Here is a 14,357-nt window from a genome sequence, read left to right as displayed (position 1 = left end):
TCCCCAATCCAAGTCCGGGCTTCTAGCCCTTCTGGGCCCCACCCTAGCGGACGCCCCGCCTCCGGCCAGCCTGGCAGGCTGCTGACCTAGTATGGACACAGCTTTGGGAAGAGAGGCGTGGAGGGTGACGTCGGGAAGGGGGCTGGAGAGTCCCCGGCTCTGTGTCTATGGGCTGCTGCCCCCTTCCGCGGGAACGCACCTGCCGCGGGTGGGGGGACGCCACGGTGACTGCGCAGCTGCTATTGTACCCGCCCGAGCTAAAAATATTTCCCAACAGAGAAGTTAAGGAGGCTCCCAAGGAGAATCAATTTATTGGGGGTTGGGTGCAGTTGGTCAGACCCATAAATAGGAGGGAGCAGGAAGACTGAAGACAAGATGGGAGCAGTGTCCTCAGTCACACTGGACGCTGTGACTTCAAGGCTGGGGGTAAATGAGTGTTTCAGGGAGAGGCTTAGAGATCTAACTCCAGGACCCCACCCTCTGGATGAGGAGCTGGGGCTGGGCCACGAGGTTGCACACAGACGGCAGGTTTGGGCTCGGGTCTGGAGGCTCACATCATCTCATCGGGGGCGGGCAGAGGCTGGCGGGAAGGCTCGACGCCCCAGATCTCCCGGGCATATTGGGCAATGGTGCGGTCACTGGAGAACTTGCCAGAGGTGGCTATGTTCCGGATCACCATCCGCGTCCACTCTCTTGGGTTCTACAGGCCAAAAGGGAATTCTGGGTTCATCCTGCAGGTGGGGTCCCCAGCTTCCACCCCACCCCATTCCAGCCAGGGCCACCAGAGCCTTGCCAGCCCCTGACCTAGGACCCCTCCTTACCTTGAACAGCGCACTGACTTTCTCCTGGCATTTAATATAGTCTTCATAATCCGCAAAGACTTTGAACCTGGAGGGGAATGGACAGGCAGGGAGTTCCATGAAGTCAAGGGCCAAACCCATCCTGTCCTGCTGGACTTCTGGGGACCTGGAGAGTGATGCCGCTTCCAAGGGAGCCAGCCTCAACGGCCCAGGACACCTGTCCAGCCTCCCTAACACGCCAAGCCCTGCACAGCCCAGCAGCCCCACCTGGCCGATTCCCTGAGTGGCTAGCTCACCGGTCATGGTGCATGAGCATGTTGACAATGTCCTTGAAGAGGTCAGGCTGTTTGGGGGAGAAGAAGCCACTGCTGAGCTGCTCGATGATCTGCCGAAGCTCGGGAATCCGATCATAATACTCCTGGGCATTGTACCTGCAGGGAAGAGCTGTGGTCAGCACCCAGGAAAGGGAGGCCTGGCTCTTCCTCCAAAGAAAAGCCCGGAAATCCTAAGCTCCAGGGTCAGCCTGCTTCTGCCCTCCCTGCAGCTGCCACTGGAGCTCCTTTCCCTGGAGGCCCTCTCCTTTCTGTGCTTGGCCTTTTGTCCCTCTTGAGGAGGATGAGGATGAGGAAACTGAGGCCTAGTGTGGGCAAAAAGGAAGCAGCAGAGCCCCCGCACCATCACCTGACCAGTGTGTTTCCTCCATGCATGGCTTTCTCCTCCGCTACCGCAAGTCCAAATGTGGCCTTGCCTTCAGGCTCTACTGGGAGTTGACAGGTACACCCTAAGTAGTATCACTTTTTAAGACTTTACTTATTTGTCTTTAGAGGGAAAGGGAAGGAGAGAGGGAGAGAAACATCAATGTATGGTTGCCTCTTGTGCATCCCCTGCTGGGAACTGGCCTGCAACCCAGGCATGTGCCCTGACTGGGAATCGAATCTGCGATCCTTTGGTTCACAGGCCAGCACTCAATCCACTGAGCCACAGCAGCCAGGGCCTAAGGAGTATCCTTAAACTCAGCAAGCTCGATGCAGCGGCCAGCGCCCACTTTCCTCCCGTGTTGCACTTTCTGTAGCAGCACAACCCATCTCTCTCTCTTGAACACCCAGATTCAAAACTGCTCCCAAGGTCACTCTTATGTCTTCCCTTCCCTCTCTTCTTCCAACCAGAGAGCAAGGCCACCTCCTGGGCAATGTCCCCATTCCCCATCCACAACACTGGCCTGCTGCAAGTGACTGTCCCAGCATTGAGGTGTGAGTCCCCAGACTGGTCCCCCACCTACACTTTGCCCCCTCCAGTCCAGTCTCCATCCTGCGGCCAAAGTTGTCCTTCTGAAGCCTAGAGCTGAACGTTGCTCAAAACATTTCCCATCTCCCTCCTGTCCAAAGGACCAGGTCTTACTTCCTAGTCAGGCTTCCCAGGAGAACTTCCTCTCAATATTGAATGCCAGCTCTTACAAGCTGTTGATGGGGGTGTGACCTGTTGGTGGGGGTATGCACCAACTTTCTAGAAAACACCTGGGCAATATGTATCGAGAGCCTTAAGAACTCATACTTTTTGACTCAGAAATACTCCCTTCTAATAATTATCTTAAGGAAATAATCAGACACATGGACAGAGATGAAAAGGCTGGTCATGATAGTGATATTTATATCACTCAGGGAACCAACTTTAATGTCCAACCATATGGAGTGGTTAAATAAGTTAGAGTGTGTCCATAGGATGGAGCGTATCCCAACACCCACAAGCACTTAAATGTTAGTGAAGACTAATGACATGGAAATGCCTCTCCAATGTTAAATAAGATATCAGGATTCAAAACTGTATATATAAAACTCCCAACTTCTAAACACTATATACACATACATACACACATATAAATATATGTAGAAAAAGAAAACTGTGATTTTAGCCCTGGCTGGTGTGGCTCAGTGGATTCAGTGCCTGCCTGCAAACCGAGGAGCCGCTGGTTCGAGTGCCAGTCTAAGGCACATGCCTGGGTTGCAGGCCAGGCTCCCAGTAGGGGGCGTGTGAGAGGCAACCACACATTGTTTCCCTCTCTTTCTCCCTCCCTTCCCCTCTCTCTAAAAATAAATAAATAAATAAAATATTTTTTTTAAGTTAAAAAAAGGAAAAGAAAACCGTGACTTTGAGTCTAGGTGATGAAATTATGTGTGACAGTTATTTTATTTCTTATGGGTTTGTATTTTTTCCCACTAATGAACATTAATGCTTTCATGATAAGAAAAAAATCATATTTTAAAATAAATCTTAAAAAAAAACCCATAGTGCACCCTGGCTGGTGTGGCTCAGTGGATTGAACACTGGCCTGCAAACCAAAGGGTCACCAGTTCAATTCCCATGTACCCTTACATGCCTGGGCTGCACACTACATCCCCAGTAGGGGGCGTGCAAGATGCAACCCCACACTGATGTTTCTCTCCCTCTCTTTCTCCCTTCCTTCCCCTCTCTCTCTAAAAAGTAAATAAATAAAAATCTTTTTTAAAAAACATAATGCTGCCCTGGCTGGTGTAGCTCAGTGGATTGAGCACAGGCCTGTGAAGCAAAGGGTCACCAGTTCAATTCCTAGTTAGGGCACATGCCTGGGTTGCAGGCCAGGTCCCCAGTAAGGGGGTGCATGAGAGGCAACCATACATTAATGTTTCCCACTCTTTCTCCTTCCCTTCCCCTCTCTCTAAAAAATAAATAAATAAAATATTAAAAAAATAATGCTAGAGAAATATCTCCTCTAAATAACTGAGTTTCTGGCCACAAGCACAATTAATTACTGTACTCCTATTTCCCTTTTTGCCATGGCTGCCAGGGAGCTAAGAATTTAAGCTTACTTCCAATTCCACAGATAATATTCTCTCTTAGGACTGATATAATTTTCTCTTCCTTTTCATTCAGTTCTGTGTTACTTCTTCCTTTTCCCATATTATTAAACTTGGTTTTATAAGTTACCCCAAAAGTTTTCCAGAATTCTGATGGCATAACCAAGACCTTGTGCAGCCTGCACTAGCCTTTCCGGGCATGCCTCTCGCTCCCAGCCCCACCCTCCAACAGCCACACCTTGGGGCCTCCTGCCCACAGACCGTGAACTTAAGAGCATTTGACCCCCATACCCTCTCTGGTCAAGCTTCTCCACGTCCTCCTCCCGCATGCCGAAGATAAAGAAATTCTCCTCCCCTGCCTCTTCTGCCATCTCCACATTGGCCCCATCCATGGTGCCAATGGTCAGGGCCCCATTGAGCATGAACTTCATGTTGCCAGTGCCCGAGGCCTCGGTGCCAGCAGTGGAGATCTGCTCAGAGAGGTCAGCGGCTGGGATCACTGTGGGGCAGCAGCAGGAGGACACGATCAGCTCTAGGAAAAGCCCCGCCCCAGCTGGGGTGCTGGAGGTAGGCTAGCCCTAGGCATAGCCAGACTTAGACTGCCCCCACCGCAGCCCTCCACGCTCCAACAACTGCGTCTCCCTCTCACCCCCCACCTTCTCCGTGACTGTTGAACCTCTAGGGTCTAACCTGGATTCCCCATCTACCATCAGGGGGACAGCCTCATGGTTCAATTATGGCCCTTTCCAGATTCTTCTTTAAAGTGCAAGCACCTCCAGGAGAGGTGACTAATACCTCTTCTGGGCACCGAACTAATCAGAGCCTCTCTAGGGTCCCCACAGGTGGCGCCCCACCTTTCTCGGCCAGTGAGACTCTGTAGTTCTCCAGGAAGATCACGCGGAGTCGGTCTCCCACAACCGGGTCGTGGTTGACCACATCCCCAATGGACGTGATGAGTTTGATGATCATCTTGGCCATGTGGTACCCAGGGGCAGCCTGTGGGGGCAGTCTGGAGTCAGCTCCATGGCCCAACCCCGTACCCCCATTCTGCAACCCAGCCAAGGCTGACCTCAACCTGGACATCAAAAGACCAGAGCCATGGTCTATGGCCCAGCTTCTCACCTTCCCCCCAATCATCACAGTGCGAGGCACAACAAACTTATTGGGGTCCTTCCTGATGCCTGTGGAAAAGAAGAGGCATGAAATGGACCAGGTTTTTCCTCTGGGCAGTAGCTCCTGACAGTGTCCACCCAGCCAGGGACCAGGCTGGGAGACAGGAGGCCTGACTTGGGCAATCACTTGCTATGTGACCTCATCTCTGTCCCTTCCCCTTCTCTGAGTCTCAGTTTGCCCATCTGTAAAATGGAATGGGAATAATTCTATGTCCCAAGAATTGTCCCGAGGCTAAAGGAACTGTTGACTCGGAAGCATGCAGTACACTGGGAGGTACATGGAGGAGAGAACCAGGTGACGAAGTGGGTCCCTGCCACTCACGGTTGTACAGGGTGATGATGTGGAGGCAGTTGAGGAGCTGGCGTTTGTATTCGTGAATCCGCTTCACCTGGACGTCGAAGAGTGAGTTGGGGTTGATACGGACTTTGTATTCCTTCTCTAGATAAGCAGAGAACTTCAGCTTGTTTTCCTGAAGGCAGGGGAGGGGGGAGAGCTCACCAACAGGCCTCAGCCTCAGGCGATCCTACAGTCTCATTTCTTTCCCAGGAAGGGAGGGGACACAGGGCTCACATGCCACCTTCATCCACTCCTACACCAGGGCAGACATTGCTAATCAGTGTCAGCAGTCTTCCAGTGAGGTCCGATGATGCTTTCCCACCACGGACTCCACACAACTGCTACCGGTGGCCTGAGGTTGCAGGAGCTGGGAGCTTATTGGCCATTCCTGACCGGGCCTTCTGGGCCTCCAGCAGTCTCCGCTGCAGGCCTGGCACCAGGGTCCCAGGTTGCAGTGCTCCTTACCTGCTTCACTTTGGCCACGTCCCGGATAAAGGCTTCGTCATTTACGTAGGGGAGCAGTTTGCGCAGCTGGTCCAGATCTGAGATGTAATCCTCCCCGATGCGCTGTGGGAAGACGGCTCTCAGCAGGCCCACCCCCCTCCTCTGACAGAGAGGTCCCTTTCCAGGTCAGCTGAGCGCCACGCAGCTCCTCTGCTCCAGCTTCCCAGCTGGGGCGTGACCTGCAAACGTGCATCTTCCTCCCCTCCCGACCCTGACCTGACCCCAGCGGGCTTTCCCCTGGCTTTTCCTCATACAGGCAATGACCTCACAGCCCAACCCCCAATCTCTGTCCCCTTCCAGTCTCACTTCCGATGTAATCTATTGATGACCCCTCTGTTAGATCGGAAACTCCTCCAGGTTGACCTTCAAAGCAGGGCCTCTACAGCCCGTAGGGCATCCTCAGGCAAGTAGGAAACAGTTTCCCTCCCTCCAGTGCACGCAAGGCTTAGGAACAAGGTGCAACAAAGGTGTCAGCCCTCCCTCCACTGGGCACCTGTAGTAAACGCCAACATGACTGTACCCAGCTGATCCCCTGATCCCCAAAGTGACATGTGCTGACCCCTACTGGCCATACAATGACCTCTCACCTCAGCAATGACTTCTGCCAGCCCAGGGTTACACATAACCAGCCAGCGCCGAGGGGTGATGCCGTTGGTTTTATTCTGGAACTTATGAGGCTCCAGCTCGTAGAAATCCTTGAAGCTGAAAAAACGGAGTTGGGGTGGGGGGGTCACCACTCACCCCTGTGGGATCAAGACCTCCTTCTGGGGGTGTTCTGGGGGTTTTCAACAAGAAACATCCAGGTTTCTTGTTGAAAAAGGCCTGTGGGTGAGGGGTGCTGCTGTGTGCAAGAGGGGGGTCGCCAGGGGACAGGACCAGACCCTGCTCGTTACAGAGAAACCGCCTGTGGAAGGGCCAGCTGTGCTGTGCAGTGAGGGGGTGGGCCTGGCGGTGACAGAGGTCTAGAGGTGGTGGGCCTAGCAGGAGACTTGGAGGCTCACATGGTCTTCTTGAGGATCTCGGAGTGGATGCGAGCCACGCCATTGACGGCGTGAGACCCAGCGATGCACAGGTGTGCCATGTTGATGCGCTTCACCGCGTCCTCTTCCACAAGCGACATGCGCCGCAGCCGGTCTACATCCCCTGGGAACGTGGCTGCCACACGCTGTGCCAGAGAACCCAGAGCTAGAACTGGATGCAGGAACCGAGTTCCCAGCCCCGTATCCTCAGAGCTCCACCCAGAGCCCCGCCCAGAGCCCCGCCCAGAGCCCTACCCCGTTAGCGTTAGTGTCTCGGCCCGGGCTGCCCACGCGGCCTCCACTCACGTTAAGGAAGCGCTGGTTGATTTCATAGATGATCTGGAGATGCCGCGGCAGCAGCGTCTCCATGAGGTGCACCGGCCAGCGCTCCAGGGCCTCAGGCAGCACTGTGTGGTTGGTGTAGGCGCAGGTCCTCACTGTCAAGTCCCACGCCTGGCAAAGGAATGAAGAATCAAGACCCCAGGGCCTAAGCCCTGGGGCTGCCCACAGGCACTGTGCAGCCAGGGGCCCGGCCCTGCCACTGCGGGGCCAGGTTCCAGGACACCCACCCTCCAGACCTCCCGCTGCCATCTGTTTAGTGGGGGATCCACTCACATCTTTCACTCCCCAGCCTGGGAAGGGAACCCTGAGGCAGAGAAGGTTAGATGGGGGTGCAAGGGTCTAGAAGCCCACCTTGTCCCAGTCCAGCTGCTCCAGGTCCACCAGAATCCTCATCAGCTCTGGGATGGCCAGCGAGGGGTGGGTGTCATTGAGCTGGATGGCCACCTGTTGGCGGAGGGGGGCAAGCAGAGAGTCAGTCTGGGCTCCACACCAAGGCTTAAGGCCACTGTCCTTTGTCCCTTCAGAGTCCCCTCCAGGGGCCCAGTGTGGTTCTAGGGCTGAGCTAGGGGTAGAGGCTCCCATGGGAGCAGCTTTGGGGTCGGAGCAGGAGGGAGCCCGGTTCTGTGCATTGAGGATCCACAGCAGGTCACCCTCACATGCACACCCCGCTGCCAGCCTCCACTTGCTCATCTATAAAATGAGCGGAGGAGGCTGCAGGGAAGAGTGTGGCACACCTTACAGCAGGTGGACAGGGCAGCCCTCGCTGCGGCCCGGTACCTTATCCGGGAAGGCATCAAAGGTCGTGCGCACGGCATCCCGGCAGCCAAACTTGGAGGACTTGAAGCGGCGGATGATGTCCTGGAGCGTAGCGGCCACTACAAAGTACTCCTGCTTCAGCCGCAGCTCCTTCCCCTCAAAGAACTGGAGACAGTGTAAGGCAGAGCAAAGTCAAGGAGCTACTTGTGATGTCAGGACCTAACAAAACTGTGGCTGTGGCTGTGGCTGGGAGAGAACCCACAGATGCTGAGACCCGCGAGTCCTGAACTGGCCCCATGTCTAGGAGCCAGGGGTCTTTGCCCCACCAACAAGTGACAACGGTGACAGCGTCAGAAGCAGGACATACATACAAGGATCAGGGAACAGCTTCTCCACAGTCCCCACCAAAACCTGCTGTGCCCCGGGACTCAGCCATCCTCCCACTTAACCAGGGGGGGACAAACAGGACACACAGGGACCAGGCATGTGTCCTGGCTGTCCCCCTCTCCTGCCTTCTCTCAGGCACACAGGCTTCCTGCTGGCAGCCCAGGGGGGACATACGTTGTCGTTGGGATACAGGACACGAGAGATGTTTTCAGCCAGGTTACGGTCCAGCACAGCCTGGATATAGCCACCAATGTTGACTGGGGGACAGAAGTGGGGACAGGGTCAGGCTCGGGCCCAGCACGGGGTGGGGGGCGGGGACTGCTGACTGCAGGCAGCCGAACTCACAGTCCTTGAGGTTGAAGTCATTGGGGGCCTTGGCAGACCACAGGCGCATGGTGTTGACGATGTTGTTGCGGTAGCCAGGCACAGGCGTGTCGTACGGCATGGCCAGCACCACCTGCAGGGACGGACAGTGTGGCATCAAGAGCTGGGTACCTGCCACCTCTCTGGCCCTGATCCATAAAGAGAGGACAGCCCCAGGATCATCTCCACCCCAGCCGGCCTTGCCAGGCTGGTGTAAGGACTATGGGAGGAGGAGGCAGTGATGGGCCCAGAGACCAAGCTGATGCTTTGTCAGTGGCCACTCTGCAAGGATGGGGATGAGCGAGCCCATCTAGTTTGAATGCAACCCTGCGGACACTCTGGGCTCAGAAAAGGGCTGGAGGACCTGGGGCCTGGCTGGAGGAGGAATCACAGAGGTCAAGCCCACCCAAGGAGCTTATGCCTGTTGTCCACAAAGCTAATTAGCAGTGACTAGTGATTGCTGACAGCAACTGTCTGCTACCACGGGGCTGGGGGCATATCCACTCCACCCTCCTCAGTATGAAGTAGCCCCAACTGGAGTCGAGTGGAAACTGTAGCTCAGAGAAGGAAGGGACAGTCCCAAGAGCGGAGAGCCAGGTGGGCAGCCAAAGCTCCTGCTGGACCTTAGCGTGGATGACAACAGAACAGATGCCCAGTTCTGAAGGCCTAGAGGTTTCTCTGCAGCCATCTGGAGGCCGATGGCCCTGCAGCCACAGCCAGGGGCCTGGCTGAGCTGGAATCCAGGCACCAGGCATGGCTTTAGGGCTCCCTCTCCCTTGCTCTGTGACCGGGAACAAGTCCATCCCCTCTCAAGGCTTTTCGTTTCCTCCCCTCTGCCTCCTCCTGGCCTGCTGCTTTTTTCCCCACCATGCCCCCAGTTCAGATGTGTGGGGACTCAGGTTGCCACAATTACTTTCTGATAGGCCTTGCAGGGTAAAACGGAGCATAGTCAGGGGAGGGGCCCTGGTGGACAGAGCAGCCTCTCTCCTCCTCCTCCTCCGCTCTATACTTGGCCTAGCTCCCTTGTGACCCTACTGTCTCCAGCCTCCAGCTGTGTGGCCTTGGTTAACTGACTTAACCTCTCTGAGCCTCGGTGTCCTCTGTTGTAAGAGGCCCTGGGTCCAGTAGCCTCAGGTTCTTTCCCTGTATCTCCCTGTTTCCTCCAGGAGCCTCCTCCTCCCCTTCTCCCTTGCTGGGTCCTCCCCGATTCCCTGGCTTTGTCTTCACCTGCGTGTCCACCCACTTGGCCCCCTGGCTGGTGTGCTCCACTCGGCCATAGAAGTGCACGGGCAGCGTGAACTCGGGTCGGGCCTTCTCCCAGGGGTTGCCGTAGCGAAGCCAGTCATCAGCCTCCTCCATCTGAGCTCCAGGCAGATCAGGGAGGAAAGGAAGGCAGCATCAGACCCAGACTCACCCCACTGTGGGCAGTAAGTGGGGCAGGAGCAGTGGCCCTGGTATGCTCTATATGGGGTGTAAGTTAAGGACACCGGGATGGGCTCTGGGCTGGTGGGATATCCAACGGGACATGGTATGTGTATGAGAGGTCAAGAGATGCCACAGGCGTGAACCACCTGCTTCAGGAGTGACCAGCCGGCTTTGGAGTCAGGGGCAAGGATGCTTTTCATCAAGACTGGGCTTAGTTCTGGTCTATCCAGAGATAGAAAGCCGAATGGGAGTCCCTCCCTTCATTACCGGGTCGCCACAGTGTCAGGGCCCAAGGTTGCTCACCTGCCAGCCCCCGCAGATCTTCTGGTTAAAAATCCCAAACTCATAGCGGATCCCGTAACCATAGGCAGCCAGGCCCAGTGTTGCCATAGAATCCAGAAAGCAGGCTAGGGGTGTGCAGGGAGGTCAGTGTCCCAGGCCCAGCACCAAAGAACCCTCCACCCACCCCGAGCCCTGCCACCCCCACTCACCTGCCAGCCGGCCCAGGCCCCCATTGCCCAGCCCTGCGTCTTCCTCGATTTCCTCCAGCTCCTCCATGTCCAGGCCCAGCTAGAGGGGACAGGTTGTGGCAGCAGTCAGGGCCACCGACCAGCAGGAAAATCCCCTCGCCCCTAAGGCTTGCCTCGCACCCAGCCCCCACACCTGGTAGACAGCCTCATCGCAGGCATTCTCCAAGGCCAGGTTCACCATGGTGTTTTGCAGTGTCCGGCCCATGTAGAACTCCAGAGACAGGTAGTAGATCCTCTGCGAGAAACAGGCGTGCAGGGGGAGGGGTCAGGGCTGCCAACCAGCATTCAGGAAGGCCCAGCTTGGGCCAAGGCCTCGCGCACCTCCTGCCCCACTCCAAGGTCCCGGTGTGTCCCAGCGTGTCCCAGCTGGGACTTCAGAGTCCATTCCCTACCCTTGCACCATTTCAGGCTTGGGGACCCAGCTGCGAAGGTTCTGACCCCAGCATTTCCTCTGCCTTTGGACAAATCACTTTTCCTTTCTAAAACTGTTTCCTCATCTGGAAAGTGGGGCTGGCCATATCTATGTTGGGTGTGGAGGTGCTTGGAAGAGGGGGAGACCCCTCCCATCCCAACAAGCCTCCCAACAGCCCAGCAGGGAGTCAGAAATACCTCCAAGTGCTCCCTGAAAGGGGAAAGCCAAGCCGAGAGAAAGTCATTTGCTCAAGGTCATACAATGACTCACAGCTAGAGTCAGCCCCCTCCTGTCCTTCCAGTGCACAGCTACCCTTGGTCCTCAAGCCTCAGCCCCAAGAAAGGCCCAGAGAGGCACCGAGACCCAGGATGTTGTTGGGGCCCGGTCTCCTGGTTGCCTGGGTCGTATCACCCCCACCCCTGCCCAGGAGTGTCAGGTTGCTGACATTTACCGCTGACCCCAAGACACTTGATCCCACTGCCCCGACTGTCCCAGCTGTGCACCACCTGCTACCCAGGCACACCACACACACATGCGATGATGCAGTGTTCCGTTCTCCAGGTCCTCCACTTCAGGTCCAACCCAGGCCTCTGGGGCCTTGCTGGCCCTGCCCCAGAAGTCCCTCCACTCTCTGAGTGGGTGCTGGGCCTTTGCAACCAGCCCACCTGAATTGAGCCCCCTGACCTGGCCCTGCCTCAGGTTCCTCTTCCTGTGCTCCCCCAGCACCCATTGCCCCTAAGACCCCTGGATCCTCCAACCTCAGGAATTTGGAGTGACCATTTATTTTGCCGCAGGAAACTGACCCCAGGGAGGGTCAAGGTCTCCCAGCCCCCTGGCAGGGTCCCCAGCCCATTTCCTTGCCCTGGGTGCCCCAGTCAGCACCTTGGGGTCCTTCTCATAGTAGTGCTGCTGCGTGCGGATCCAGCGGCCCACGAGGTGGTCACGTACAGTGTGGGCCAGCGCAAAGTAGTAATCTCGAGGGGTGGCCACATTGCGGTCCTTTACGAGTGTGAAATGTAGGTGCCGGTTGAAGTTCTTCTTCAAGTCAGTCACATTCTCCACGCCGGCCAGGCCTCGCACACTGATCTGCTTTCTCTTCTCCTGGTCTGACAGGGGCCGAGACATGGCTGTGGGAGGGTGGGCTGGGCTGACCGGTGGATGTGCAGACAGGAGGCCTCCGTGGTCCCTCCAGCCAGGGAGTGGAAATCTCCAGGCGTCTGGTGATTTAAAGCCGGACTCTGGGCAGCATGCCCCGCCTCCCTGGGCGGTGGGAGGGTCTTGGCCTGACAGCCCAGGAGCTATTTCGGGATGAGGGGAGGAGAAGAGAGAGGCAGGGAGAGCCTGGCTCATTCACAGCCCTACTCTGCCCATGTCCTCCAGGCCTTGCACACGGGGGTTTTCTGTCTTCTGTCTCCGTCCTCTGCGGCAGGGACAGAAATGAAATACAGCAGGTGGAGTGCTGGCTTGAGAGGCCCAAGGCTTGCTGGAGCCGATGGCTGTGACTTTGGCTAAAGACTTGCCTTGATCTGGCCCTTTTCCTGGGTTATAAATAAAGGTGGGCTGGATTCTGGGCTCTCAAGTAGGAGAGTCTGAGGGGGCTGTCAAGTGGGCAGGTGTCGGGAGGCCCAGCCTTCGTCAGAGCAGCTTGGTTTGCTTGACATTTGCCCGGACACTGCAAACCACAGGCTGAATGGCCCCTGCTAAGGTTTCCATAGTGGCTACACTGAGGGGCTCTCATTAGCTGCACTCTGGGGGGAAGGCCACATGTTGTGGCAAAAGTGCACCCTTGCAGGCTGAAGGGCCAGGATTGAGGATCAGTGTGCCCCAAACAGAAGAGTGCAGCTAGTGTAGGACACTGGGTGACTTGAGAAAGGGATACCAGGACCCCGAGTTTCAGGGGGTGGAATGGGGGAATGTTACCTGAGGCAGGGCCACTACCCTCACCCCACCCCCACCCAAACTGATCTGCTCCGAGCTCCCCCTGTTGCTGTCCCTCAAGGAGCTCTGAAGTGACCTTTTGAGAGGGATGGTCAGATTACAGGCCAACTTTGGCTAGGGCCCTACAGGCTGCAGCAGGGGTCCCTGGGAACTGTAGTCCTATGGGCCCACAGAGGTAGGAGAAACTGAAATATACTCCCAAACCCCCACCATAACATTTGTGGAAAGTATTAGGTCTTCCTGTGAGGCAGCTGCCAGGTGATTGGAAGCCTTCTCCCACTCACTCCTCCCACCTGGCACCACCACTGGACAGGGACTTAGTGGTCCAAGGTTCACAGCTATGATCTCACATAAAATGGGAGCCCCTGCACCCCAGAACTTTACACCATTCATCTTTCTTTGGAGGCTTTGGCTGCCCTCCATTGCCAGCTCAGGGCCTGGCTCCAGCACTGTTATGCTGTGCAACCTTAGGCAGGTTGCTTTCCTTTTCTGAGCCTTGGACTCAAATCAAATTTCTAAGTCTTGTGAAGGCCAACTGCGGATCCTGTTTTCTTCTTTAAGCAGAGCCCAAGGTCTTGTGTTATTTCAAAGGCTGCCTGGACCCAGCTCCTGGGGCAGTGGGCCTGTGGAGGGAGGAACTTGGTGTTCTCGTCTGAGGACTGAAGGTCAGAGGCCTGGACAACTGCAGAATGCTACTGAGGCTGTTCGGGGAAAGCCAAGTTTTTCCCTGAGGACTTTCTGAGCCACAGCAGGCCCAGTCCGGTAATTACAGCTCAGTGTGGGGGCCAAAGTCAAGTCCCACCTAGGCTTTCTGATCCCCAAGCTCCCCTCTGCCCATACCCCGAGACAGCCTTCCTGTGAGGGTCTTCCACAGCGCTATGCTTCACAGTGGAAGAAAAAGGTCCGAAAGGAAAGACCTGTCTTCTTTTAGAAGTCTTTTATACATTGTTAAAAACTAAAATAAAATAAATAATGCCTAGGGGCACTCTGGTCCCTTCACAGCTCCCATCCTCAGCCTCCCGGGCTGTGCCTCTGAGAGGCTTCACTCCACCTTCTGCCAGGCCCCTGGGCCCGGCAGCTTGGCCTGAGCTCTCCTCCGTGGAGGGCTGGGCCAGGCAGAGCTCAGGAGGCTGGTTGGCAGTCATCCCTGGGCGAGGCACACCAGTTATGCAGCTGTCCCCTCACACCCCAATGGGGGCTGCACACTGGCCCCACACACCCTTGCACTGACCCCTAATTGCCTGTAAGACTCTTCCTGCCACTATGGACCTGCTCCCCACAAACCACTCCCATCTTTTTATCCAGCTCCCTAAGTTAATTCACTCAGTCCTTTTCCAGCACTTGGCCCCAGGCCCTCTCCCTGCTTATCAATTCAGCTCTCATCCTTCCTCTGCACTTAGGCACTCGCCAAACTAGGACATATCCTGTTTCTACTGGGGACAGACGCACTTTGACTCGTTTTTTCTCGTGGGTTCTCTTGGCCTTCTGTTGTGCCAGTGACCCCCAACTCTTCCCCCTTCACTGTCCCAACCCAGCAGGGC

The 14,357-nt window shown here is 56.0% G+C and overlaps 1 protein-coding gene across 1 annotated transcript; it reads right to left on the bottom strand.

Annotated features, from left to right (window-relative positions):
• Positions 1-282: 282 nt before the first annotated feature.
• Positions 283-12,053, bottom strand: PYGM (glycogen phosphorylase, muscle associated). Its single transcript, XM_037146511.2, has 20 exons — positions 11,761-12,053; positions 10,600-10,701; positions 10,428-10,506; positions 10,240-10,343; positions 9,739-9,870; positions 8,494-8,605; positions 8,323-8,405; positions 7,783-7,926; positions 7,357-7,449; positions 6,970-7,116; positions 6,646-6,809; positions 6,232-6,346; positions 5,606-5,707; positions 5,126-5,273; positions 4,754-4,812; positions 4,486-4,627; positions 3,923-4,130; positions 1,097-1,231; positions 822-888; positions 283-700 (listed from the first exon to the last, which is right to left on the bottom strand). Exons 1-20 carry the CDS (start codon positions 12,001-12,003, stop codon positions 551-553), a joined length of 2,529 nt encoding a protein of 842 aa, XP_037002406.1. The 5' UTR covers positions 12,004-12,053; the 3' UTR covers positions 283-550.
• Between the last annotated feature and the right edge of the window lie 2,304 nt (positions 12,054-14,357).

Source organism: Artibeus jamaicensis, unplaced genomic scaffold (genome assembly GCF_021234435.1).
Source record: "Artibeus jamaicensis isolate MK-2021 breed Jamaican fruit bat unplaced genomic scaffold, CSHL_Jam_final scaffold_614, whole genome shotgun sequence".
Lineage (NCBI taxonomy): Eukaryota > Metazoa > Chordata > Mammalia > Chiroptera > Phyllostomidae > Artibeus > Artibeus jamaicensis.
Note: the sequence above shows the minus strand (reverse complement) of the source record. Positions and strands in the feature narration are given on the sequence as shown.